Genomic DNA, 27,805 nt, shown 5'->3' with positions numbered 1-27,805 from the left:
CACGGGAGGCTTTCCTGAGCCTCAGAAGGCAAAAAAATGGGTGGGTGGGGGGTGTTTGCTGAAAAAAGCCACACCCACCCAGGCACATGGCCATACCCACCTAGCCACGCCCACAAAAGCGATTGTTAAAAAATTTGAATCCCATCCCAGGTAAGGGGTGTGTGAGGCAGCTCCACCCCCTCCCTACCCTAGCTTGATTTTTGCACCTTATGTCATCTTTTCCTGCTGTGTGTCTTCTTACTCCCTGTTGTGCATTTCTTTCCACACTCCACACACTGATACGGCTTCTCCCCTGTGTGGATTCTTCTATGCAGCCTAAGATTCCTGCTGTCTTTGAAACTCTTTCCATACTTGATGCATTTAAACGGTTTCTCTCCTGTGTGGATCCTATTGTGGGAGGTAAGCTGGCCACTCCCAGGAAAACAGTTTCCACACTCCAAGCATTTATAGGGTTTCTCCCCCTGAGTGAACTCTTCTATGGATCCTGAGTGAACGATTTCAACTAAAGCTTTTTCCGCACTCATGACATGTATACGGTTTCTCCCCAGCATGGATCCTCTTGTGGATCCTCAGTGCTCCAGAATCACTGAAACATTTTCCACACTCCTGGCCCTGATAGGGTTTCACCCCAGTGTGGATGCTGCTATGTACAACATAGCTATTTTTTGCACTGAAGCTGTTTCCACACATGCGGCATTCGTATGGTTTCTCCCCAGTGTGGAGCCTTATGTGAAAGTGAGGGCCCCCAAATTGTTGAAGCATTTGTCACATTAAGTGCACTTACAAGGCTTTTCACCTGTGTGGATCCTTTTATGGAGAGTAAGACTCCGTGGATTACTGAAGCTCTTTCCACTCTCAGTGCATTGATACAGTTTATCCCCAGTGTGGATTCTTTCGTGGGAAGTTAAGTGGCTGGATTTATGGCTGCAAAAGTTGGGCAGCAGTGCAACTGATGTCAGGGTATGGGAGGTCTGAGTGTGGCAGTCATCAGGTAAGTCGGTAAGGAGTGCGTGGGGCAGCTCTATCCATCCCCCACCTTAGACTGAATTTTAGGCCTAACATCATTTTTTCCTGCTGTGCATCTTCTTATGGCAATTAAAGTTACTCCTGGTTGTGAATTTCTTTCCACACTCCACACACTGATACGGCTTCTCCCCTGTGTGGATTCTTTGATGGAGCCTAAGATTCCTGCCGTCTTTGAAACTCTTTCCACACTCGATGCATTTAAACGGCTTCTCTCCTGTGTGGATCCTATTGTGGGAGGTAAGCTGGCCACTCACAGGAAAACATTTCCCACACTCCAGGCATTTGTAAGGTTTCTCCCCTGAGTGAAGCCTTCTATGACTCCTGAGTGAATTATTTTGACTAAAGCTTTTTCCGCATTCATGACATGTATACGGTTTCTCCCCAGTGTGGATCCTCTTGTGGATACCAAGGACACCACTTGTCCTGAAACTCATGCCACACTTGGTGCACCTATAGGGTTTCTCCCCAGTGTGGAGCCTTTTATGACGAGAGAGAGCCGCCAAATCAGTGAAGCGTTTGTCGCATTCAGGACACTTATAAGGCTTTTCACCTGTGTGGGTCCTTTTATGGATATTAAGGTGACTTGTTAGACTGAAGCTCTTTCCACACTCGGTGCATTGATACGGTTTCTCTCCACTGTGGATTCTTCTGTGGGAAGTTAGGTGGCTGGATTTACAGAAACTCTTTCCACACTCCAAGCATTTGTATGGTTTCTCCCCTGTGTGGGTCCCTTTGTGGGCACGAAGGCCACCAGAATTGGCAAAGCGCTTTCCACACTGCAGGCATTTAAAGGGCTTCTCCCCTGTGTGGATTCTTTCATGTGACTTAAGGTGAACTTTTTGACTGAAGCTTTTTCCACATTGCAGGCATTTATAAGGTTTCTCCCCTTTATGCATCCTATTATGTAAGGTTAGCGATGAGGTGTTGCTAAAGCTTTTTCCACACTCCAGGCATTCATAGGGTTTCTCCCCTGTGTGGATCCTCTTATGGGAAGTAAGGGCACCTGAGGCACTGAAGCATTTTCCACACTCTGTGCATTTATACGGCTTCTCTCCAGTGTGGATTCTCTTATGTAAATTGAAATTGCCCTTTTGTGCAAAGCTTTTTCCACACACCATGCAATGATACGGCTTTTCCCCTGTATGGGTCCTGCTATGGCGAGTGAGGCCACTTGCAGAGCCGAAGCTCTTTCCACACTCCAGGCATTTACATGATTTCTTCCCAGTGGGGCTTTTTTTCTGGGAATTTGGTTCCTTGCTCTGAGTAAACCTTGTTCTACCCTCCCTGCGTTGATGCAACTTCTCCTCTCTGTGGAGGTTTTGATGGGAAGTAAGGGAGGCGCTGCTTCCAAAGGTCTTTCCACAGGGAATGCATTCATGATGCTGCTTCTCTTTGTGGACCCTCTGATGTGAATTAAGATGGTTTTTCTGACTGAAGGTCCTTCCACAATCCAGACATTTGTGCGGATCCTCTGCTTTGTGAATCTTTTTATGCAATGCAAGGGAACAGCTTGTACTGAAACTTTCTGCACACTCCGTAGATTTTAACAATTTCCCTCCTTCTTTTATTCTTTCATGTAAAGGAGGAGGAAGGCTCCCTCTGAGGTTTTGCCTGCTTTCATCTTGTTTCTCACCAGCAGGGCTTTCGCCACAGTCACATAATCCTGATTCATCGCAGAGTCTTTTCCCACACCTTGAACACATTTCTTTTTCATGGCAATCATCTGTGTCCAATAAGACATTGATAGCCAGACAAGGTAAACGAGAGCAATTCTCCAGCACCCCCGTTAACTGGTTTTGCTCTGAACTTTGCTTTCCATATATCTTTTCTGCAACTTCATTTTTGTCTTTTGGCAAAGGTGCTGCTGCCTCTTGGCCAGAATCCTCCATCTCCCATCTGTCACCTGGTTGCAATAATAAAAAAAGAAAAGTTAACACAAACTGTAGTGCGAAAGCGATTAAGCATCATTGCTCTATTTGAACAGTATCAAACTTCTTCCAAACTCTCATTTGTTCAAAACATTGTGCTGTATTGGTATTAATGTGGGAAACAGAGTTGTATTGTTTTTACAGAATTGTAAAAAGACATGTTGGCCTGTGAACAAAATACATTGTATATATTTCTAATTCTCATGAACTAGGCTGAAGCTTGAGAATTGTATGTAGGAGCTAGGATTAGAGGCCTCTGCTATGCTGGAATCCGACCATAACCAGATTTCATTGATATGATAGTTACTCTAGAGACAACCCCTGGGAACTAGGACCATAAAAGGAAATTCGTAAATAAGGACAGGGGAAGATAGAATTAGAATCGTGGGAGATGTAATCAAGGGCGGAGATAATGTATTCACTTTAGACACTTTGGATAGGTTGTGACATCATTGTTACTAAGCCAATGAAGAAGAGGTGGGAGGTAAATTGGTAACAGTGCTAGAGAATATAAGGCAAAGTATCCAGTGTACCTGCGTGTCTGTGTGTGTTCCACCCACCTTGCACAGAGAATAAAATTACCATTGTTTTTACTTGGAAGTTTTGGCTGGTGATTGTTTATTTCCAAACTAGACAACAAATCCCACATTAAGTTGATATAAGATTTGACCTTTGGCTACCAAATGTCAGTATCTTAACAGTATCCCTCACCTAATGAGGCGATATTCCTCTTGTTTTCCAGCATGACCTCTTGGTACAGGGCTTTTTGCTCAGAGTCCAGCAGGGCCCACTCCTCCACGGAGAAAAACACAGCTACATCCTCAAACGATACCAAATCCTGACAAAGGGAAGGGAAAAAACACAATGTATTCCATGAATATTCCTAACAATGAACACTCCAATGGATTACATGTGACTCTTCTTAATGAGAAACCTCCACAGCTTCCAAGTACGGCAAAGAACATGTAGGATATTGAATTTGGTAGATGAAAGAGTAAAGTCTACAATAGGCCGGAACACAATTGTAACTGATTAGAGAGAGCTGACTCATGCAGGATGCAATCTATGCTATGATGATGTTTTAGATTTACCTCACAATGTTCCTGTGTTCCTGACTATCTTATGTTCTTCCTGTTCTGGATGATAACAAAGACTGCTGTAAATGTGTAGGTTAAATATATTTATATTTATATAAAGGACTACAAGTTCAGATTACGTGTCTCTGACTTCATCTTGACAGCTGCTGTAGAATTTCCTTGACAGACATCTCCTCTGGAGAACTTTTACAGAAACAAAGTGCCTCTGGCTAGAGATACATCTAGTTAATGTTTTATTGGTTTGGCTGATTCCACAGGAGCAGCAACCCCAAATTACTTTGCTTTCCACTGATGAGCTAGACTTGGGGTAAGTTGGCCAAACCCAACACCAATTTTACCCACTGTGGTGACCCGATGAATCATGCCGAATCAAGGAAAGAGCGGTTCAACACTTAATTTCTGTACAAATGTAAAGCTTGGACTTTTCTTTCCACTTTGGGCTTGGTAGTAGTGTTGCTTTATAAAACCTTAGTAAGGCCACACCTGGAATACTGCATTCAGATTTGGTCACCACATTACAAAAAAGATGTTCAGATTTTGGAAGAAGTGCACAGAAGAGCAACTAAGATAATTAAAGGCCTGTAGACAAAATATATGAAGAACGGTTGCAGGAAATGGATATGGCTAGTCTAGAGAAAAGAAGGACCAGGGGAGACACAATAGCAGTGTTCCAATATTTCTGGGGCTGCCCCAAACAAGAGGGGGCTCAACTTATTTTCCAAAGCACCAGAAGGCAGGAGAAGAAACAGTGGATGGAATCTAATCGTGGAGAAAGGCAACCTGGAATTAAGGAGAAATTTCATGACAGTGAGAACAATTAAAACTAATGGAACAGTTTGCCTTCAGAAATTGTGGGCTGGAGGTTTTAAAGGAGAGACTGGACAGCCACTTGTCTGAAAGGCTATAGGGTCTCCTGCTTGAAACAGGGGGATGGACTAGAAGATCTCCAAGATCCCTTCCAATTGTGTTATTCTGTTATTGGGAGATTGGCACACCTGGCGAGAGGACTGGAGAATCCTCCTACCTGCATTGGAAGCTCAGCCACTGTTGATCCACCACTACAAAGAACTGAGGTTCCAGGAGATGAAGCCATGGCCATGAGAGGGTCTAGGAGTGGAAACAAAGCAGCGAAGAAATAATTTGCTATTATGTTCTTGAACATCCAGTGCAGAAGGCTGATTTTAGCCTATTTCTAGGCTAACTAGAGAACCTCTTTCCTAACAGACAGGAAGCAGCAGGTGAAGCTAGGCAGAATCACATCCGATACCTGTACAATCAGCACAGCCCCCCCCCCAAGGCTGGGTGCTTTCTCCACTTCTCCCTATATACCTATGACTGCATCTCAAACGATCCATCTTTTAAAATACTGAAGTTTGCAGATGACACAACAGTGATTGGTCTCATTCGAGACAACAATGAATCCGCATACAGACAGGAGGTTGTACAACTTGCCTCATGATGTAACTGGAATAATCTGGAACTGAACACACTCAAAACTTTAGAAATGCTGGTAGACTTTAGAAGCAACCCTCCCATACTACCACCTCTTACAATACTAGACAACACAGTATCAACAGTAGAGACCTTCAAATTTCTAGCTTCTATATCACATGACTTAAAATGGACACCTAACATCAAAAACGTCATCAAAAAAGCACAACAAAGAATGCTCTTTCTGCACCAACTCAGAAAGCTCAAACTGCCCAAGGAGCTGCTATTCCAGTTCTACAGAGGAATGATTGAGTCTGTCATCTGCACCTCTATAACTGTCTGGTTTGGTTCTGCAACCCAACAGGACAGACACAGACCTCAGAGAGTAATTAGGACTGCAGAAAAAACAATTACTATCAACCTGCCTTCAATCAAGGACCTGTATCCTGCACGAGTCAAAAAGAGGGCTGTGAAAATATTTACAGACCCCTCACATCCTGGACATAAACTGTTTCAACTCCTTCCCTCAAAACGACGCTATAGAGCATTGCACACCAGAACAACTAGACACAAGAACAGTTTTTTCCCGAAAGCCATCACTCTGCTAAACAAATAATTCCCTCAACACTGTTCAACTATTCACAAAGTGTACACTATTATTACTGTTACATCTTGTCACCTACTCCTTATCACCCGTCCCCTCCCACTTGTGACTGTATGACTGTAACTTTGTCGCTTGTATACTTATGATTTATATTGACTGTTTCCTAGTATGATTGATTGCTTATTGTACCCTATGACTATCATTAAGTGTTGTACCTTATGATTCTCGACTCCTGATGAATGTATCTTTTCTTTTATGTATACTGAGAGTATTTACACCAAGACAAATTCCTTGTGTGTCCAATCACACTTGGCCAATAAAGAATTCTATTCTATTCTATTCTATTCTATTCTATTCTATTCTATTCTATTCTATTCTATTCTATTCTATTCTATTCTATTCTCGTTAGGTGAGTCCTTTGTAGCCACAGCAACAACACACAGAAGCTCATCCTGGGTGAAAGGAAAACTGAAAGGTGTGGAAGGACCAGGGATTGGATTCAGAGGCAGATTATCTCAGCCATGAATGTGTGCATTAAAGCAGTGGTCCCCATCCTTTTTGTACCACAGAGCAGTTTCAAGCAGAAACACTTTTTCAAGGACCGGGGAGGAGTCTGAGTTTGGTGGTTTTGCTTGCAGACGTTTCATTGCCTGACTAGGTAACATCTGATGTTGTTACCTAGTCGGGTAATAAAACGTCTGCCAGCAAACCACCAAGTTCAGGAGCGCCAATGCCTCCTCATTGCAACCCTGAGCGACAGATATTCTCTTCTATTGGGACATTTAAAATGGAGGGTTTCAGCTGCAGATTCAGGAACTGCGCCGGGCTGAGGAGCGCCTTCAAAACTGAGCGCTGGGCGGCGGCGGCCCACGGCTGTCTCTGCGGCTCAGGACAAGTCCCTGCAGGATGGCTGAGAAGCCCCGCCTCTCGGCCCTGCCTCCCTCAGCCCCATCCCTCAGGTGTCTCCCTCCCTCCCTCAGCCTCATCCCTCAGGTGTCTGCCTCGTTCCTCTCTCAGTCGCTCCTCGCTCCTCCACTAGCCCAGGAAGAAACTGCTTCAAAGAAGCCGGCAGGGTGGCTTTTCCTGTCGACGCAGCTCTTCCGAAGCTCCCGTTCACCCCCACCCCGCCGCGCTCGGTTCAATCCAGTGCTCCGTTCTGCCTGCCTGCCTTCGTTTCTGGTTGTTTCGGAGCAGCTTCGGCTGAGTAAAAGAGGCGAATAGTTATTATTCTCAGCCGAAGCTGCTCCGAAACCACCAGAAATGAAGGCAGGCAGGCAGGCAGAACAGAGCACTGGATTGAACCGAGGGCAGCTGGGTGGGGGTGAACGGGCGCTTCGGAAGAGCTGCGTCGACAGGAAAAGCCACCCTGCCGGCTTCTTTGAAGCAGTTTCTTCCTGGGCTGGTGGAGGAGTGAGAGAGCGACTGAGAGAGGAATGAGGCGGGAGGAAACCGAAGCCATTGAGCCGGAGAATAGGACAGGCTTTGGTTGCTTCCTCCCTCCCCTTCTTTCATTTGTGTCCTTGATCCCAGCAGCATTCACCGAAGGCGAAGAAAGCCGCCATTTTTATTTTATTTTTTATTTTCTTTGCGGCCCGGTACAAAGTGATCCACTGACCGGTACCGGTCCGCGGCCCGGTGGTTGGGGACCCCTGCATTAAAGGACCACAGAGCTTGACCTCTTCCCATATCCAGGGATTTATGCTGAGTTGTTAATCAGGAGTACTTTGTCTGGCTTGGCACCAACAAAAGAGGCAGAGTCCAATTCTCTCTGGGTCAAACATATACTGGTAGTCCTCGAATTACAACCTTTCATTTAGTGACCATTTTGAAGTTACGATGACACTGAAAAAAAGTGACTCATGACTGCTTTTCACACAGCTATTGCAGCATCCCCATACTCATGCTATCAAAATTCAGGTGCTTGGCAACTGACTCCTATTTATAACGGTCACAGCATCCTGTGGTCATGTGATCACCTGTTGCCACCTTTTGGCAAGCTAAGTCAATAGAGCAGTCAGATTCCCTTCACCATCACTAACTTAACAGCTGTTACTAACTCAACAACTGCAGAGGTTCATGTAACAACTGGGGCAAGTAAGGTTGTAAAACGAGGCAAAACTCACTTAACAACTGTCTCGCTTAGTAACAGAAATTTTGGTCCTACGTGTGCTGGTAAATCAACTATACCAGTATTCAGGTTTGGATAAAACTGGGTTCTCTCATAAGGCTAGGAAAGACCCTGAATTATTTCTTCAGCACACTTTTATATTTAAGGTACTTTAGAATAGAACAGAACAGAACAGAACAGAACAGAACAGAATAGAATAGAATAGAATAGAATAGAATAGAATAGAATAGAATAGAATAGAATAGAATAGAATAGAATTCTTTATTGGCCAAGTGTGATTGGACATACAAGGAATTTGTTTTGGTGCATATGCAGTCTGTGTTCATAAAAAGAAAAGACACATATGTCAAGAATCATAAGTATAAAACTTAGCAGTAGTCATAGGGTACAAATAAGCAATGACATCATACTAGGAAACACAATAATAAGCTAGGGACTATCAAATCATACTAGTAAACAGTCAATAAGCATCGTAAAGGTTGCAAGCAACAAAGTTTCATTCATACATCCATAAGTGGGAGGAGAAGGGTGAAAGGAAGGTTGAGAAGATTAATAGTAATGCAGATTAGTAAATAGTTGGACAGTGTTTAGCAGAGTGATGCTGTTCAGGGAAAAAAACTGTCCTTGTGTCTAGTTGTTCTGTTGTGCAGTGCTCTGTAGCATCATTTTGAGGGTAATTTAAGCAGGAAATATAGCTGGTTTGTTGACAGGAGATACACTAAGGAAAGTACCAAAATAGCCATGCCAACATCCTGCACCAATAAGGACTTTTAGCAAGCCTGTTGTGGTTCCTCTGTCACCCTTCTCTACACTCAGGACATAGTATTTCCTTTCTTTCAGCCCTTTCAAAATCCAGATGTCCACCCTCCCTTATCAGATAATCAGGGAAGATGGCAATAACTCTTTTTTTCCCCAGCTGGGATTTTCCATTTGGAAAAGCCTACAGGAAAAGCGGGGAAGTATGGCCCCTTTCAGGACTGGTGGACTTCAGCTGACACAGCTGACTCAGGAACTCTGGGAGTTGAAGTCCAGATATCATAAAGTTGCCACAGTTGAGAAACAATGGCCCACAAGCAAAGGGCGATACCTTTTTAAATGCACACAAGGCTTTAAAAACACAGTTAAATTAAACAGTGAAAAGGTCTAGCAGTGGGGGGGTAAAGAAGAGCAAAGGAATAATTGGTTATCAACCATCCTAACTGTTAGGAATGTAAGTCACCTAACAGTTGGGTTGGAAAATATATAAACCAAAGAGACATTTTAATACTGTCTCTTTAAGGGAATGCTAAAATTGTAATTGGGTGTGGTTCCTCAAACGGCCATAAGATGGAGCCAGAAACCTGGGTTGTTCTGTTCTGTTGTTGCTGAGAGTGTTGTTTTTGGTTCCTGAATTTTTCCCTATTGACTGTTGCTGATCATAGTTCTTCTTGGATTTAATGTAAGTCTGTTACTGAACTGTTTTTGATACTGGACTTTGATTTGGATTATCCCTGGACTGAAAACTGACTGCTTTAACCGTGAATGACTTGGACTGTTTGTTGAACTTTGGCTTAACCGTTTAGAGGAAGTAAAAACCTACATTTTACTATACAGTGTATCTGTGTGCTGGTTGTGTGTTATTCTTCACTACTCTCACTACGTCTCCCTGTGTGCGCTCATTCTCCTAACAGGGAATTATCTCAACACTAACCATATTCTTGAAGCTACAGTGCAGAAGGGCGATTCTATATAACTTGATGCTAACTAGGGAATCAGTTGCCTATTGAACCTGATATTTCTTTGGCAAGGTTTATTGCACTCAGTATTAATCTGTGTAATCTGTTTAAAATCATGGTGTTCAATGCTAATGTGCCTATAAAAAAGTAGCATACTTTTTATAAGTATATAATCTATTTTTTATTTAAAAAAGCATACTTGTTTAACCTGTAAATATGTTGAAACAGTATGTCTTAATACTGTTTGTAGTTGAGTTTGCAGGATGAGGTGAGGCAAAATCGAGAGAAAAGAGGAGCTATCAGCTTGTAATGCATGTAAAAATAACAATGTTGTGGCATTGTGGTTAAAGGAAGAGAAAACTGCCTCATTTGTTGTGACAACAGGGCAGAATTTTGAGAGTCTTGTTCCTTGTGGTATATAATGGCTTGTGAGTTGGGGCCAACAACTGATTTTTGTTTGTTATAATTTGAAATTTAATAAACCACTTAGGATCCTTAATAAATTATTATCCTTAATAAAGGACCTTAAGTGAGATACCTTATGGTGTGCTTGTCTGTTCAATTTCTTACAAGTGCCACTATGCTCATAATGAGGTTTTTCTCCTGACACTAGAAATACCCAGTTCCTGCAAATAGCCAGTTCTTCATATGTTTTAGCCTCTAGTCCCCAAATCATCTTTGTTGCTCTTCTCTGCACTCTTGGTCACCAGAATGCTGACCGGCATAATGTTCACCCTCCCCATCAGATCATCCCAGGAGAAACAAAAACTATTTTCACAGGTGGGATTTGCCCTTTGGAATAGCCTGCAGCAATGTTTCTCAACTTTAGCAGTTTTCAAATCCCAGAATTCCCCAGAGAGCTATCCTCTGCTGGCTGGAGAATTCTGGGAGTTGCAGTCCACATATCTTAAAAGTCACCAAGGTTGAGACTCGCTGGCCTATAGGAAAAGGATGACATGTCTGTCTAAATGCACACAAGGCTTTAAAAACAGAGTTAAATTAAACAGTGAAAAGGAATTCAGGAATGAAAGAAACTCGGGCAAAGACAATCCTGAGGAGTCTGCACTACTGTTACTGTGAATCTTCTCATCACTCCTTATCACCCATCCCCTCCCTGTATGACTGTAACTTTGTCACTTGCATCCTTACAATTTATATTGACTGTTTCCTAGTATGATTTGATTGCTTATTGTACCCTATGACTATCACTAAGTGTTGTATCTTATGATTCTGGACGAATGTATCTTTTCTTTTATGTATACTGAGAGTATTTGCACCAAGAAAAATCCCTTGTGTGTCCAGTCACACTTGGTCAATAAAGAATTCTATTCTATTCTATTCTATTCTATTCTATTCTATTCTATTCTATTCTATTCTATTCTATTCCATTCCATTCCATTCCACTCTATTCTATTAAAGGGCATCGGAAGGAGCCTTTGCGCGATGCTCTCTCCAGAAACAGCAACTCCTGGGAGGGATCGCCCCCTTTCCCTCCGGCCGCTTTAGCAGCCATTCAACCCCGAGGCTTCCGGACCTGAAACAGCCCCAGAGGGGAAAGAGAAAGTGCCGGGAAACCATCGGGAAGGGCCGGCAGAATCATCTCCCCCAGGAGAAAGTGGGGGCTGCAGGAGAGATCTTAGGGGCTCCCCAAGAAGCTGCCTTGAAGGCTCACCTGTCCAGGCATTTCCCCAGGTGGGAAAAGGGGAGGAAGGAAGGGAGGGAGAAAGGAAGGAGGAGGTTCTTACCTGGCGCTCAAAAGGAAACAGGCGGCTCTGTTCCTCTCCCGGACTCCGCTCCCGAAGAGATGCGCGCAGGAACAGATCCACGATCCGCTTTCCTCGCAGCCCTGCCGGCCACGCTTCCTCCCTCCCTCCCTTCCCGCCCCCCGCCCGTGGATCCTCCTTCCCGGGAGAGCCCCAGCCAGGACTTCGCAGAGCCCAAGCAGGAAATGTTTACACTTCTTTCCCCTCCCCGTCCAGCTCCTCCCATTGTCGAAAGGGCCGAAGGCGCCGCCCACTCGGGACCTCCCCTGCCCGGGGAATCGGTCCCCAGTGGGAGGGTCAGCTGGGCAGGGAGTCCAGGGCTGCTTCTCCCGAGGCGGTCAGAGAAAGGTTGGGGGGGAGGGAACGACGCCCAGGGACGGGAGGAGGGAAGGGAGGGGGATGCGGAGCAGCAAAGTTAGGAGGGAATTACAGAATAACAGGGCTGGGAGGGGACCCTAGAGGTCTTCTAGTCCAACCCCCTGCTCAGGCTGAAAACCCTGTAGTACCATCACAGGCAAAGGGTTGTCCAATCTCCTCCTTCAAAACTCCTCCTTTTGTCAGGAAAAGGGAGTCTGTCTGCATGCGCTTATTCTGACCAGGGAGTCCTTAATTTACAACGTATTTCCATAGAACTATGAACAATCAGGATTCTCCCTTAACAGCAAATGCTCCATTGCTCCTTTGCAAGTAGTCCTCGACTCAGAACCGTCTGTTTAGTTCAAAGGCACAGAAAAAAGTGATTTAGATGGTTTTTCCCACTCAAGAAGGCCAGTGGCAGCATCCCCATGGTCACCTGGTCAAAATTCAGCCGCTTGGCAACCGACTTGCATTTATGACAGTTGTAGTGTCCGCGGGTCATGGGATTGTCTTTTGCAACCTTCGGATAAGAAATGGGGGAGTCAGATTTACAGAACAACTGTGGTGATTCACGCAACAATCCCAGCAAGAAATATCCTCAAATGGCGCAAAAATTCACTTATCAAATGTCTCACTTAGCAATGGAAATTTTGGATCAAATGGCAGTGTAGTAGCAATTGAGATCCTGTAGATGATGCTAGCAGCAAACTGCAGTGTCTAATACAGGGGCCTCTTTTCATGATCTCATTCTCTATCTTGGGTTGGAAAATCCCAGACTTTCTGGACTTACACGTGATCTCATTTTACTAACATCAGTAAACATTTACTAACAATTTACTAACGGTTTTCAAGATGGCTGCGCACATGGATGCTGCGGCTAACCGCTCCTTCTTTCAATGTATGTTGTGTATGATTCTGTTGTGTGTTTTGGATCCTTTCATTGATTGAATCCTGTGGGGCAAGGAGCATCTATAGTCGGCATGCCATGTTACAAATTGGACTGAAATGTGAAAAGGCTATTACAGATGATTTTATACATTCTCATAACATAGCGAAGGAGGCAGCTAGGCCCCTGGGGGAGCCATGGATCACTACCCCTGTAGGAAGGAGGAAGAGGCGGAGAAAGAAGAACAGGAACAGGAAGAGAGGATGCCGTGCTGGGGTTTTCTTTAGGCTGAGTAAGTTTCCACACAAGCCTTCAATTCCAAGTATATTTCTTACCAATGCAAGATCTCTGACTAACAAAATGGATGAATTAAGGCTACAGATTGCAAAGACTAAATTCATCAAGAACTGCTGTGTTTTGCTAATCACAGAAACTTGGCTTCATTCACTTATTCCAGATGAAGCTGTTGAGCTGGAAGGCTACATCAGTGGCCCCCAACCTTTTTTGTCCCACGGACCGGTACTGGCATCACAAAATGATCCATGGACCGGTACCGGCATCAGCACGCACGACCAAGGCAAGGCGAGCCGAGCGACCGGCCAGCCAGCCGTCCCCCGCTTCTCCCCGCCACCTTCAACTCCTCCTTTGTACCTTTGTCGATGGGCTTTTCGGGCTCTTTCTTAATCTCCTCCTAACGCGAGACTCCACCGCCATCGGGACGGCTCTTCGTTCGAAGCCGCCCCCCCACCCTTGATGAAACTAAGGCGTGAGGATTCCTCCAGCACCCAAACGCGACTGACAAGCTCACCCGGAAGCACTTTCTCAAGCGCCGTTGAAACAAGATGGCGGCGCCCACTTCTTTGCGGCCCGGTAAAAAATGATCCACGGACCAGTACCGGTCCGGGGCCCGGTGGTTGGGGACCACTGGGCTACATAACTCACCAGCAGGACAGGAGTAGAGATTCTGGCAAGATCAAAGGGGGAGGTTTAAGCAAGGGTGGGATTCAAATTTCTTAACAACCGGACCTGTGGGCGTGGCCTAATTTGTGGGTGTGGCTTGGTGGTCATGTGACGGGTGGGCATGGCTTGCTGGCTGGGCGTGCCTAGGGGGTCATGTGACTGGAGTGGGCGTGGCCAGGTGGTCATGTGACTGGCAAACCGAATGTAAGTGGTCCTCGCTTAATGACCAGGTCCTCGCTTAATGGCCAGTTGCTTAGTAAGTGTTTTTTGCCAGTTTCCAAGGCCTGGGGAGCAAGGCCTGGGCAGGTTGCCATGTGACTGGCAATCCAAATGTAAGTGGTCCTCGCTTAATGACCAGGTCCTTGCTTAATGGCCAGTTGCTTAGCAAGTGTTCTAATTTACGACTGACCTCCACAGAGTTACTTGTCCTGTTTTTGGTGTTTTGACAGCCACACACACACACACACACTTGTGACCAGTTACAACATCCCACACAGTCTTGTGACTGAGGTTTTCTATGTTTTTGCCGGTTTCCAACAGTTCCTTCTGGCTTCTGGTTAAAAATGCCCATTGGGGAAAATGGACTTTTTAAACAACCATTGTTTGCTTAATGACCACAAGGTTCACTTAATGACCATGGTGCTTGCCTAACCCAGGGGTCTGCAACCTTAAACACTCAAAGAGCCATTTTTCTATTTTCTTTTAAACAGATATCTCTGTCTCTGACTTTCTTTCTCCCTCTTTCTCATCTCTCTCTGTCATCTTTTTCTCTTTCTTCCTCATCTCTCTTTCTCTTTCTCCCTCTGTTTCTCATTTCTCTTTCTCTCTCTCATGTACAACTGCTAAGATTGGAAGCTGTTTTTTTATAATCCTATTTCTTTGCAGGTTTTTTTCACACACATTTGTGTATATGTATCCAATATTCTTTCTTCCTTTCCTCTATGTATTCAAAATGGGCAATGATTTCGTTTGTGTGTGTGTGTGTGTGTGTATGTGTATAGCACGTATATATGTCACGTCAAGGGGTGCCTCGCCTGGCCCCTCCCCTCCCAGCCATTTCTTGTCACCCCCAGCCTCAACTTATCTATAGTTCTATAAAAATGTTGTTCACCTTTTTTTGACTTTATTATCTACGTACTATAGATGTACTTTCATGGACCACTGAAAGGAGGAAATGGCTCACATGCTTTGCCCAAGAGGGTGATAGGCAACAGGCTTTCAAGGCCTGCCAGTAAGAAGGGGAGGGCAATGTATTTTCCAAAGCACCAGAAGACAAACAAGAAGCAATGACTAAGACTAAGAAGAAACTTCCTGACAGTGAGAACAATTAACCAGCTTGCCACCAGAAGTTCTGGAGAATTTTAACAAGAGACTGGACAGCCATTTCTCTGAAATGGTATAGGGTTCCCCCCAAGGTCCCTTCTAAGTGTTATTCTGTTATTCTGACACCTTTCCCAGGACCTCAACTCAGAGTTTGGCATCCTCAGTTCTCCTGCCTGAGCAGGGGGTTGGACTAGAAGACCTCCAAAATCCCTTTCAACTCTGTTAAACACACCTGTATTTATGCTCTGGGCTATAGACATGTAAACCCTGAAAAATACCTCGGCAAAAGAAAGGCAGTAAAATCACTCTAGGTGTAGGGACAGTGTAAAATATTAATATATGATAAATAATGGAACCATTAAAATTAAAAATAATAGCACAGAGTTTTCTCTCCCCCCTTCTTTCTTCTTTCCTATTTCTTTCTTTTCTTTTCTTTCTTTCTTTCTTTCTTTCTTTCTTTCTTTCTTTCTTTCTTTCTTTCTTTCTTTCTTTCTTTCTTTCTTTCTTTCTTCTTTCTTTCTTTCTTTCTTTCTTTCTATTTCTTTCTTTCTTTCCTTTCTTTCCTTTCTTCTTTCTTTCTTTCCTTTCTTCTTTCTTTCTTTCTTTCTTTCTTTCTTTCTTTCTTTCTTTCTTTCTTTCTTCTCTCTCTCTTTCACACACACATACACACACACACACACACCTCTATGATTCTGTAAAGATCTCCTGGTGGAGCAGGGGATTGGACTAGATGATCTCCGAGATCCCTTCCAGCCCTAGATTGCTGTGCTGTTTCAGAGTCTTCTGAAGCCAGGGTTTGTGTCTGTCCTTCCTTCCTCTCCTTTTTCTCTCTCTCCCTCCCTCAGTGTGTCTATCCATCCATATTTTTCATTCACATTCTCCTCCCTCCCTCTCTTTTTCTTTCTTTGTCCCTTCCTTCCATCTCTCCCTTTCTTTGTCTATCCCTTTTTTTCCTTTCCTTTCCTTTCTCTTTTTCCTTCTTTCTCTTTCTTTTCTTTCTTCTCTCTCTCTCTCCCTCTATCTCTCTCTGTGTCTCTCTATGGCTCTCTCTCACACCTCTGTATCTCTCTCTCTCTCTGTGTGTGTGTCTCTCTCTCTGCCCCTCTCCCTACCTTCCCCCTCTCTCCCCCCACTCTCTGTCTCTGTCTCTCTCTTTCTATCTCTCTCTGTCTCTCTCTATGGCTCTCTCTCACGTGTCTGTATCTCTCTCTGTGTGTCTCTCTCTGCCCTGTGTGTCTCTGTCTCTCTGTCTCTCTCTCTGTCTCTCTCTCTGTCTCTGTCTCTCTCTCTCTCTCTCTCTGCCCCTCTCCCTATCTTCCCCCCCCCCACTCTCTGTCTCTCTCTCTCTCTCTTTTTCTCTCTCTCTCAAAGCCGACTGGGCCAAGCCAGCAAGTTCATGAAAGCATCCCTACAAGGGACCCTCCTCCTCCCTCTCTCGTGACCGGGGGCTACCGGGTGCGGGGCAGGCGGCTGTGGCTGGCTATCGTTATTCCAAAACGAAGAAATGAAAGAAGTAGCAAAGAGCACCAAGGAAGGAGAGCTTGCTGGCTTGGCCCAGCCATGGATTTGAGGGAGGGAGGGAGGGAGGGAGGGAGGGAGAGAGAGAGAGAGAGAGAGAGAGAAACACACACACACACACACAGAGTTGGGGAGGTGTGTGCTCTTTACCTTTTAAAATTCTTGATTTTCTTTATCTTTTAAAAATCCTGGTTATGTCCTTTATTTATGCCCTCTTTAAAAGATTCATAGCATGCTTTGAAGGTGAGGCATGTGGTGAATAACACAATTATCCCAAAGGGGGGGGGGCGAGGGGAAGAAGATTGGTTTGTTGAGGCTCAATGACAGCTAGAAACTTGAAGACTTCATTTCCTGTTCCTGTCATGCAGCTTTTTTGCATGGATGAAATTTCTGCTCCTGTTGCGTGGTTGGTTGGTTGGGGCTGTGGAAACTGGAAAGGGAGCATGTTGCTTCTGCAATACTTACAGGAGGGTCGTTTTGTCTTTCTTTCTCCCCCTCCCTCTCTGTTTCTCATCTCTCTCCTCCATGGCAAGAGCAGCAGCGTCAGGCAGTGTCTCGGGAGAAAAGTCGCCACCCCCCCCCACACACACACATCTTGCCTTGAGTAGCCTCACGCAGCACCAAACTTAGCGCCAAATTTAGCGCGCTTCACAAATGAGGAGGCGCCATTTGTGAAGCGTGCAAAGTTTAAAGGTGCTGCACAGCGCGTTCCCCTCCCCCCCATATTTTCCTTGCCGTGAGCAGGGCTCGCGCTGCGCAGCACCTTTAAACTTCGCGCGTTTTACAAATGAGGTGATTCAGCGCTGTTGCCGCCACATTTGTGAAGCGCGGCTCCCCCCACCCGTATTTCCCTCGCTGCAAGCAGCCTTCCCAGCCTCGCTTCCCCAAGGGGGAAGCATAGCAGGGGGAGGAAAGGCAAGCTGTTGAGCCCTGTCCCAGGGCTTGCCATACCTGGGGGGCCGGGATGAAGCAGCAGCGAGAGGGCAATGGCGGCAATGGTGCCCAAGGAACGCAATGGCAGCAATTCTGGCGGCATCTGGGCTTCCAGGACTAGCTCCCCACCCCGCCATCTGTCAATTGTTTGTGTGGGCAAGGAGGGGCAGGGTCGACGGGGAGGGGCGGGGCCAGCCAGGAGTGCCAGTTGCTGGTTCTCCGAACTGCACAGAATCATAACATCCAGTTCTAAAGAACCGGACAGAACCGGTAGAATCCCACCCCTGGGTTTAAGCCTTTATGTGAACAAAAGCTGGTGTACAAAGACTGTAGACAGCCACTGCTCCATGGATCTGGAGTATATGACTCTTAAATGTAGACCCATATATCTTCCGCGGGAATTCAGCGTGGTTTTGATTACTGCAGTCTATGTCCCACCTGATGCCAATACTACCATAGCTTTGGGATTCTTGTATAACATTGTTAGTAATCAGCAGAATAAGTATCCTGATGCTGTGCATATCATAGTGGGGGAACTTTAATCAAGCTGATTTAAAAGAAGTGTCCCCTAAATTCTATAGCATGTTAAGTGTGCTACTAGAGGAGCAAACATATTGGACAAAGTACTGTATATAGCAACATCAAACATGGCTATAGGTTGATACACTGCACAGATACTATCACTGTGGATAAAACGTATTAGGATCTATCCCAATCAGAAACCTTGGATGACCAAGGAAGTCCAGCGCCTCTTGCATGACAGGACCAAGGCCTTTAGGTCCGGTGATGGGGCAAGATACAGTGCTGCCAGAGCTAATCTGAAGAAAGGTATTCAGAAGGCCAGGACTGATTATAAGAGGAAGATTGAGGATAATTTTTATAGCAATAACATAAGGCAGGTGTGGCAAGGGATTCAACAAATTACAAACCATCAACCAACCAATGTCATCCCAGCTGAGTGGGATGTTTCATTGGCAGAGGAACTGAATCATTTCTTTGCTCGCTTTGAAGTGGAGACATCAGAGACAGATAAAACACAACTACCAGCCAAGTGTAGCCCCCACCTCATTGTGGAGGAACAGGAGGTGAGGAGCATTCTGAGGGCTGTGGACCCTAGAAAGGCTGCCGGTCCTGACGGTATCTCTGGCCGGGTGCTCAGAGACTGTGCTGATCAGTTGGCCGGAGTCTTTACCAGGATCTTCAATCGGTCTCTATCCCAGGCCACTATTCCATCTTGTTTGAAGGCTTCCACCATTGTTCCGCTGCCAAAGAAGTTCCCTATCAATAACCTCAACGATTACAGACCAGTGGCATTCACTCCTATCATCATGAAGTGCTTTGAGAAAGTGGTCTGCCGGCACATCATTTCGGGTCTTCCGCATACATTTGATAAACACCAGTTTGCATACAGAAAAAATAGATCTACAGAGGACACTATAGGCATCACTCTTCACACTGCTCTGACTCATCTAGAACAGCAGGAGGGCTATGTGAGGATGCTTTTTGTGGATTTTAGTTCTGCGTTTAACACAATTCTTCCACGTAGACTAGTGTCTAAACTTCTGGACCTTGGACTTTCTAATTCAATCTGCCTTTGGATTATGAATTTCCTGTCTGGCCACTCACAGAGGGTCAGATTAGGTAATCATACCTCTTCAGCCCTTATTCTTAACACTGGTGCACCACAGGGTTGCATGTTGAGTCCCTTACTCTATACTCTTTATTGCATGACTGCATTCCCACTCACGCTAGTAATACTATTGCGAAATTTGCAGATACAACAGTAGTGGGACTTGTCTCAGGAGGGGAGGGGGGATGAGTCTGCCTACTGAGTTCAGGTGGACCGGTTGCTTTCGTGGTGTGGAGACAATAACTTGGTCCTCAACACCAAGGAGCTTACTGTGGATTATAGAAGGAACAGAATAGACATCCAGCCCTTGCTTATCAATGGAGACCAAGTGGAGCAAGTGGTTAGTTTTAAGTTTCTGGGTGTTACCCTACAAGAGGACCTGACCTGGGGTGGCCACCTTGCAGCCCTGGTCAAAAGGGCCCAGCAGAGATTATACTACCTGAGACTTCTCAGAAAGCAACTGAATGAAAAACTGCTGGTGACCTACCGCTGCACCATAGAGAGCATTTTAACATACTGCACCTCTGTATGGTTTGCCAATTGCACAGTGGCAGATAGGACAGCAGTCCAGAGGGTTAATGTCATGCCCAGAGGATCCTTGGTTGCCCTCTCCCCTCTTTGGAAAAGCTTTATAGCTCCTGCTGCCTTAAGGAAGTTCAAAACATTCTCAAAGATCCATCTCATCCCGGGCATCCTTTTTTTGAACTATTACCATCTGGCAGACGGTACAGAATAATAAAAACAAGGACAAATAGGCTGAAAAACAGCTTCTATCCCAGGGCAGTAGCTCTTTTGAATTCTGTTGTATAGTGCAGCATTGGTGTAGCGTCTGGGGTTTCCGGTTCAATGTGTGGAGTGTGAAGGATGTGTGTTTGTGTTTATTTTCATGGTCATGATGTGCACTGAAGATGGTGTTTGATTTCATTGTACGAGGTGCGATGACAATAAAGTAAACTAAATCACCACTAGTATTAAGGATTGGTTGGGACGTTTCACCCATGTATTAAGGTATCTATTCTCTAATCCAAATGCTGTATCTATGTTACTCTTCCTTGCTGGTAAAAATGGCATAAAAGAATAAATGCTGCCCAGGCAGTCAGACATCTTGGCACCCTGCACAATGACAGGTCTTTGAAACCCATCATATGGCGCCCAACCAGGGACACCAGAAGAAAAACTACTTCTACGCAAAAAAGATGGTCCCTGACTTACAGCATTTCATTTAGTGACTGTTCGAAGTTACAACAGCACTGAAAAAAGTGAGTTACAACCAGTTTTCGCACTTACGACCGTTCAAGCATCCCCATAGTCACGTGATCAAAATTCAGACACACCTCTGAACTGACTCACATTTATGACAGTTTCAATGTCCTGGGGTCAGGAGATCCCCTTTTGCAATCTTCTGACAAGCAACGTCAATGGGAAAACCAGATCCGCTTAACAACCGTGTTGCTTATTTAACAACTGTGGGGATTCACTGAACAACTGTGGCAAGAGAGGTTGCAAAATGGAGCAAACTTTACTTAACAAACCTCTCACTCAAAAACAAAGATTTGGGGCTCACTTGTGTCGTAAGTCAAGGACTACCTGGACAAAATATTTCTCCTAGTTAACTCCAAGCCATAAAGAGAAGGCTGGATACATCGCGTGCTAGACCGGCCCCTCCCCGGTTTAGCGGAGGGGAAGAAAGTCCCACTACATCACATGACGCCATGAGTTTCACCCCCCTGATATAGATCCTGCTTCACCTTTGCAGGGATTCTGGCATATTCGCCATTTCCTCCTCAAGAATTGTACTTCCAGCGTGGTTGAAAGAAGGAAAAAGATCGTCCTGAACAAAAAGGCCCTTTTGGTTTTCGTTACCTTTCCTGCCCCAACGTTGAGTCCGTTACCAGATATGCCAAGGACTCAAACGGAACACATGGAAGAGAAGGTTGAAAGCAAAAACTTTATTGTGCAGCAAAAGTAACACAAGGAAATCTCTCCCCTCTCTCTGTACCTCTATGTCTATCTCTATGAGAAAAGAAAGGGGAAAATGTGGAAAGAAAAAAGGCAATGGCTTCCTAACCCTAACCCTTTGGTTCAGTAATAACATCAATGTTTTACATACCATGTTTCTCAAAAAATAAGACCCAGTCTTATATTCTTTTCTGCACCAGGACTTACCCACTTACCTAAGGACTACTGCAGCCATGCCTCCTCCGCCCCAATACCTATCACGCTGCTACTCAGCATCTTCTATATTGTATATTGTGCCATTGTGTGCTTGAGCAGCAGCAGCGGCACAAGATCCTTGCGGCATTCTGCCGTTAGTGGCAGCACAGGCGTGCAGAGCAATATGGCGTCTGGCCATGAGTGGCGGCATTAGCGCGATGAATCAGATGGCGTTCTGCTGTGAGTGGCGGCACTGGCACAACGAGCCACGCAGCATCTTGCATGCAAGCTGCCACAACCGGCTTTAAAAGTAAGGCAGCAGTGCAACAGATGTTGGGGTATGGGAGGTCTGAGTGTGGCAGTCTACAAATAAGTGAGTAAGGGGTGCATGAGACAGGTCCACCCCCTCCCCACCCTAGCTTGATTTTTACGTCTTAGGTCATTTTTTCCTGCTGTGTGTCTTCTTATGGCAATTAAAGTTACCCCCGGTTGTGAATTTCTTTCCACACTCCACACACTGATACGGCTTCTCCCCTGTGTGGATTCTTTTATGGACCCTAAGATTCTTGCCGTCTTTAAAACTCTTTCCACACTCGATGCATTTAAACGGCTTCTCTCCTGTGTGGATCCTATTGTGGGAGGTAAGCTGGCCACTCACAGGAAAACATTTTCCACACTCCAAGCATTTATAGGGTTTCTCCCCTGAGTGAAGCCTTCTATGGATCCTGAGTGAATGATTATGTTTAAAGCTTTTTCCGCACTCGGGACATGTATACAGTTTCTCCCCTGTGTGGATCCTCTTGTGGATACCAAGATAATAACTTGTCCTGAAATTCAGGCCACACTCCATGCACTTATAGGGTTTCTCCCCTGTGTGAATCCTCTTATGGATGCCAAGGACACTACTTCTACTGAAACTCATGCCACACTCCTGACACTTATAGGGTTTCTCCCCAGTGTGGATCCTCTTGTGACGAGAGAGAGCTGCTAAATCAGTGAAGCGTTTGTCACATTCAGGACATTTATAAGGCTTTTCACCTGTGTGGGTCCTTTTATGGACAGTAAGATTACTTGCTTGACTGAAACGCTTCCCACACTCGGTGCATTGATACGGTTTCTCTCCAGTGTGCATTCTTCTATGAGAAATTAGGTGGCTGGTGTTATGGAAGCTCTTTCCACACTCCAGGCATTTGTACAGTTTCTCCCCTGTGTGGATCTGTTTGTGGACATGAAGGCCACCAGAACGGGCAAAGCGCTTTCCACACTGCAGGCAGTGAAAAAGTTTCTCCCCTGTATGAATCCTCTTATGGGAAGAAAGTGTACAAGGGGCACTGAAGTATTTTCCACACTCTGTGCATTTATACGGCTTCTCTCCAGTGTGGATCCTCTTATGTAAATTTAAATTGCCTTTTCGGGTGAAGCTCTTTCCACACACTGTGCAATGATACGGCTTTTCCCCTGTATGAGTCCTATTATGGTAAGCGAGGTCACTTGCATAGCGGAAGCTCTTCCCACATTCTAGGCATTTATATGATTTCTTCCCAGTGGGGCTTTTTTCCAGGGAATTCGGTTCCTTGCTCTGAGTAAACCTCATTCTACCCTCCCTGCATCGATCCAACTTCTCCTCTCTGTGGAGGCTTTGATGAGAAGTAAGGGAGGGGCTGCTCCCGAAGGTCTTTCCACAAGGGATGCATTGATGCTGCTGCTTCTCATGGATCCTCTTATGTGAATTAAGATGGTTTTTCTGCCTGAAGGTCCTTCCACAATCAAGACATTTGTGTGGATCCTCTGCTTTGTGAATCTTTTTATGTGAAGCAAGAGAGTGGCTTGTACCGAAGCTTTCTGCACACTCCATACATTTGTACAGTTTCCCTCCTCCTTTTATTCTTTCATGTAAAGGAGGAGGAAGGCTCCTTCTGGGGTGTTGCCTGCTTTCATCTTGTTTCTCTCCAGCAGGGCTTTGTCCACAGTCACATAATCCAGATTCATCACAGAGTGTTTTCCCACACCTTGAACACACTTCTCTTTCATTGCTATCATCTGTGTCCAATAAGACATTGATATCTGGACAAGGTAAACCAGAGCAATTCTCCAGCTCCTTCGTTAACTGGTTTTCCTCTGAACTTTGCTTTCCATACTTCTTTTCTGCAACTTCCTTTTTGTCTTTTGACAAAGGTGTTGCTGCCTCTTGGCCAGAATCTTCCATCTCCCATCTGTCCCCTGGTTGCAACAATAAAAAAAGAAAAGTTAGCACAACCTTTAGTGCGAAAGCAATCAAACACCATGCTGTATTTGAAGGGTATCAAACTTCTTCCAAACTCCCATTTGTTCCAAACATGATGCTATCCATGCTATTAAGATGATATTTGAACATTTGACCTTTGGCTACTAAATTTAAATACCTTAACAGAATCCCTTACCTAATGAGACCACGTTCCTCTTGTTTTCCAGCATGACTTCTTGGTACAGGGCTTTTTGCTCAGAGTCCAGCAGGGCCCACTCCTCCACGGAGAAAAACACAGCTACATCCTCAAATGATACCAAATTCTGACATAGGGAGGGCAAAAAAAACAACACCACAACGTATTTCATGAATATTCCTAACAATGAACACTTCAATGAATTACATGCGAGTCGTCTTCTTAATGAAAATCCTCCACAGTTTCCAAGTAGGGCAAAGGAGCATGTAGGATATTGAATTTAGCAGCTGGAAAAGTAAAGTGTACAGTAGGCCGGAACACAATTGTAATTGATTAGTTAGAGTGCTGACTCATGCTGGATGCAATCTACACTATGATTAGTTGCTGTAAGTATAAAGGGGGCATTTCCCCCTTTTCCCCTCTTTGTTCCCTTCTCTGTGTTCTGCATGATGCTGTCAGCTTTGGAAGCCATATTAGCATCAGACGCTTCCACCCTGCCACATTCTTGAGCCTGGGAAAATGGGAGGGGATAATTTCTTGGAGCGAATGTGGTTAGACACAACAGCATTCTTCTTCTAAGTCAAGGTCATGTTATTTCTGCATCTGGCTGAGGAGTGATTGAGAGGATGTCTGAAGTTGGGATGGATGGTGATTGGGGCATGTTGACGCCATGAGGGGTACAAGGGGTAGATTTGTAATTTTTTACTTATTGCAGGGAAACCCAGAATTTTCACATTCGGGATTTCCCAGATGGACCATTTTACTACTCTAATACAGGGGTCCCCAACAAGTCCTACCGGGCCGCTGGTTGCTGGGCGCTGCCATCTTTTTAATGAAAAGTGCTTCCGGTGAGCTTTTCCGGTAGAAAGCTCACCGGAGCACTTTTTCATCAAAAAGATGGCGGCGCCCAGCTGATGCCGGCACCGTGCCGCGGCGCCCAGCTGATGCCAGTACCGGGCCACGGCATAAAAAGGTTGGGGATCACTGCTCTAATAAAAGGAACTTTTGAGAAGATGTCTGTCTGAGAGTTATTTGTTGGAGTTGAGGTTTTCTGGAACACTGACAGATGTTTTAGATTTACCTCATGATGTTCCTGTGTTCCTGACTATCTTATGCAAGAACTGGATATGGCCAGTCCAGAGAAAAGAAGGACCAGGGGAGACGTGATATCAGTGTTCTAGTATTTCTGGGGCTGACCCAAACAAGAGGGGCTCAACTTATTTTCCAAGGCACCAGAAGGCAGGAGAAGAAACAATGGATGGACACTAATGGTGGAATTAAGGAGAAACTTCCTGACAGTGAGAACAATTAACTAATGAAACGGTTTGCTTTCAGAAGTTTTGGGCTGGAGGTTTTTAAGGAGAGACTGGACAGCCACTTGTCTGAAAGGCTATAGGGTCTCCTGCTTGAAACAGAGGGATGGACTAGAAGATCTCCAAGATCCCTTCCAATTGTGATATTCTGTTATTGGGAGATTGGCACATCTGGGGAGAGGAGGGGAGAATCCTCTTACCTGCCTTTGAAGGTCAGCCACTGTTGATCCTCCACTACAAAGAACTGGGGTTCCAGGAGATGAAGCCATGGCCATGAGAGGGTCTAGGAGTGGGGAACAAACAGCAAAGGAATAATTGGCTATCAAACATCCTAAGGATATTCTTGAACATCCAGTGCAAAAGGCTGATTTTAGCTACAAAAGACTACAAAAACTCTTTTCACAGCTGGCAGTTGAAGTGGGGAACTACCAGCCTTTTATGAGCTCTGGACTTCAACTCCCAGAATACGTGAACCAGCTGGCTGAAGAATTCTGGGACTTGAAGTCCACCAGTCATAAAAGGGCCATAACTTCCTCACCCCTGGATGACAGCAACGTTTCTCAAACTTGGCAGCTGTTGAGATATGTGGATTTGAACACACGTGGGAAATTCTGGGAGTGGAAGCCCACAAATCACAAGGTTGCCCAGGTTGAGAAACAATGGCCCACAGGAAAAGAGCGACGCCTTTTGAAATGCACTAAAAGGCTTTGTAAATGCAGTTCAATTGAACGATGGGAACGAGGAAAGGAAGGCGGGCGAAGAGATGGAAGGGCGTCCGGAGGAGCCTTGAGCCGATGCTCTCTCCGGAGGGGGCTCGTCTTGAGCAGCTCCCCGAAACAGCAGCGCCTGGGAGGGATCGCCCCCCCTTTCTCCCCGCCGGTTTCGCAGCCCTTCAACTCCGAGCCTCCTGGATGTGAAACGGCCCCAGAGCAAAGGAAGCGACGGGAAACGGCCAGGAAGGCCCGGCAGAAAAGAAAGGAGAATAAGAATCATCTCCCCAGGAGGAAGTGGGGACGGCAGCAGCGATCTTAGCAGCGCCCCAAGAAGCTGCCTGGAAGGCTCACCTGTCCCGGCATTTCCCAGGAAGGAGGGCGGAGGAAGGAAGGAAGGGGGAAAGAAAGAAAGAAAGAAGTGGGGACGGCAGCAGCGATCTTAGCAGCGCCCCAAGAAGCTGCATGGAAGGCTCACCTGTCCCGGCATTTCCCAGGAAGGAGGGCGGGAGGGAAGGAAGGAAGGGGGGAAAGAAAGAAAGAAAGAAGTGGGGACGGCAGCAGCGATCTTAGCAGCGCCCCAAGAAGCTGCCTTGAAGGCTCACCTGTCCTGGCATTTGGAAGGAAGGAAGGACGGTTTTTACCTGGCACTCAATAGGAAAGAGGCAGCTCTCTTCCTCGGCCGGCCATGCTTGCTTTCTTCCTTCCCGGCCACACACACGTAGAACCCCCTCCCCGCAAAGACCACCGCCACGAGTTTGCAAAGCCCAAGCCGGAAGCACTTATAGCTCCTCCCACTCTCTACAGGGCGGAGAGCGCCGCCCACTCAGGGGTCTCCCTGCCTTCAAATTCTCCCTCCCCACATCCTGGGCTGGATGGGCACTGAAAAAAGTGACTTTCAAGACTGGTGCAGCCTCCCCATGGTCAGGTGATCCAAATCCAGCCACTTGACACCTGACTCCTATTTATGACGTTTGCCATGTCCCAGGATCACAGGAAGCTCCAGACAAGCTAAGTCAATGGGGGAGCCAGATTTGGTCAACGACTGTAACAACTACAGTGATTGGCTTAACAACCACGGCAAGAAATAGCGTAAAATGGGACCAAACTCACTTCACAAATGTCTCACTTAGCAACAGACTAAACTAGTCATGTCGAGGATTGCCTGTATTTGAAGGGTCGATGGGGCATGTCGAAGAGCGACACAACTTAGAGATGACTCCCTTGCCCCAAAAGAGGAGAATAAAGAGAAAAGGGGAAAAAATCCCCACATAATCTGCTTTTTTCCAATATTATCCTAAAATAAATGCGGGACCAAAGGACCCCCTGATGATCCATAAGGGAGACCCATTAACTTTCTCCCTCTGAAGCTGAAGAAAACCTCTGAGCCAAGAAATATTTAATATATTTAACTATCTAAAAGGCCTGAGGTTGGAAATATTTAAAAGTCTATGAATCTCAGACGAAAAACTACTAAACCGTACAGGCAGCCTCGACTTACAACCATTCGTTTAGTGACCGAAGTTACAACGGCATTGAAAAAAGAGACTTAATGTTTGTTTTTTGCACTTATGACCGTTGCAGCATCCCCATGGTCATGTGATCCAAATTCAGACATTTGACAACTGACTCACATTTATCACCATTGTGGTGTCCCGGGGTCAGGGGATCCCCTTTTGCGATCTTACGACAAGCAACACCAAAGGGAAAACCAGATTCACTTAATAACCATGTTCCTAATTTAACAACTCAGGTGATTCACTTAACTGAGGCAAGAAAGGTCACAAAATGGAGCAAAATTGACTTAACGTCTCACTTAACAAAAATTTGGGGCTGACTTGTGCTTTTAAGTCTATTACCTCTACAAAATATTTCTCTTATAGTCAAACGGCTCTAAGCCTAATGAAGC

At 45.5% G+C, this 27,805-nt stretch overlaps 3 protein-coding genes across 8 annotated transcripts in view; all 3 read right to left on the bottom strand.

Moving 5' to 3' along the window:
• The window catches only part of LOC148131887 (uncharacterized), a 91,217-nt gene that overhangs the window by 51,725 nt on the left and 11,687 nt on the right, over nucleotides 1-27,805 (bottom strand).
• Nucleotides 1,059-26,617, bottom strand: LOC113427966 (uncharacterized). Of its 3 annotated transcripts, none has more exons than XM_087953655.1 (4): nucleotides 26,541-26,617; nucleotides 5,076-5,158; nucleotides 3,666-3,792; nucleotides 1,059-2,929 (listed from the first exon to the last, which is right to left on the bottom strand). In XM_087953655.1, exons 2-4 carry the CDS (start codon nucleotides 5,148-5,150, stop codon nucleotides 1,062-1,064), a joined length of 2,070 nt encoding a protein of 689 aa, XP_087809781.1. In that variant the 5' UTR covers nucleotides 5,151-5,158; nucleotides 26,541-26,617; the 3' UTR covers nucleotides 1,059-1,061. The 3 variants fall into 3 exon arrangements, with proteins under 3 accessions (XP_087809781.1, XP_087809780.1, XP_087809782.1); XM_087953654.1 differs by lacking the exon at nucleotides 26,541-26,617 and adding an exon at nucleotides 11,675-11,796; XM_087953656.1 differs by lacking the exons at nucleotides 5,076-5,158; nucleotides 26,541-26,617 and adding an exon at nucleotides 11,675-11,777.
• The window catches only part of LOC113427969 (uncharacterized), a 72,940-nt gene continuing 66,370 nt past the window's right edge, over nucleotides 21,236-27,805 (bottom strand). For 2 of the 4 annotated variants that reach the window (XM_087953638.1, XM_087953637.1), the window contains 2 exons: nucleotides 23,874-24,000; nucleotides 21,236-23,673 (listed from right to left, as the gene is read on the bottom strand). In XM_087953638.1, the coding sequence (XP_087809764.1) occupies nucleotides 21,893-23,673; nucleotides 23,874-24,000 (1,908 nt within the window). In that variant the 3' untranslated portion in view covers nucleotides 21,236-21,892. Of the gene's footprint in view, nucleotides 23,674-23,873; nucleotides 24,001-25,386; nucleotides 25,470-26,540; nucleotides 26,664-27,805 lie in introns of those variants that run through there. The other 2 variants (XM_087953636.1, XM_087953635.1) reach the window with 2 other exon arrangements.

Source organism: Notechis scutatus, chromosome 2, assembly GCF_049901735.1.
Source record: "Notechis scutatus isolate UNSWTSFEM ecotype Mainland chromosome 2, rNotScu1.2, whole genome shotgun sequence".
Lineage (NCBI taxonomy): Eukaryota > Metazoa > Chordata > Lepidosauria > Squamata > Elapidae > Notechis > Notechis scutatus.
The sequence above is the reverse complement of the archived record's forward strand: the minus strand, read 5'-3'. Positions and strand labels throughout refer to the sequence as shown.

What these genes read in the sequence shown, in the direction of transcription:
- LOC113427966 (XM_087953655.1), bottom strand. Translation starts at nt 5,150, where the DNA reads ATGGCCATGGCTTCATCTCCTGGAACCTCAGTTCTTTGTAGTGGTGGA. An exon ending in TGGCTGAGCTTCCAATGCAG is followed by an intron (nt 3,793 to 5,075) that starts GTAGGAGGATTC and finishes TCCCTTTGTCAG; the next exon opens with GATTTGGTATCGTTTGAGGA. An exon ending in GAGGAATATCGCCTCATTAG is followed by an intron (nt 2,930 to 3,665) that starts GTGAGGGATACT and finishes TATTGCAACCAG; the next exon opens with GTGACAGATGGGAGATGGAG.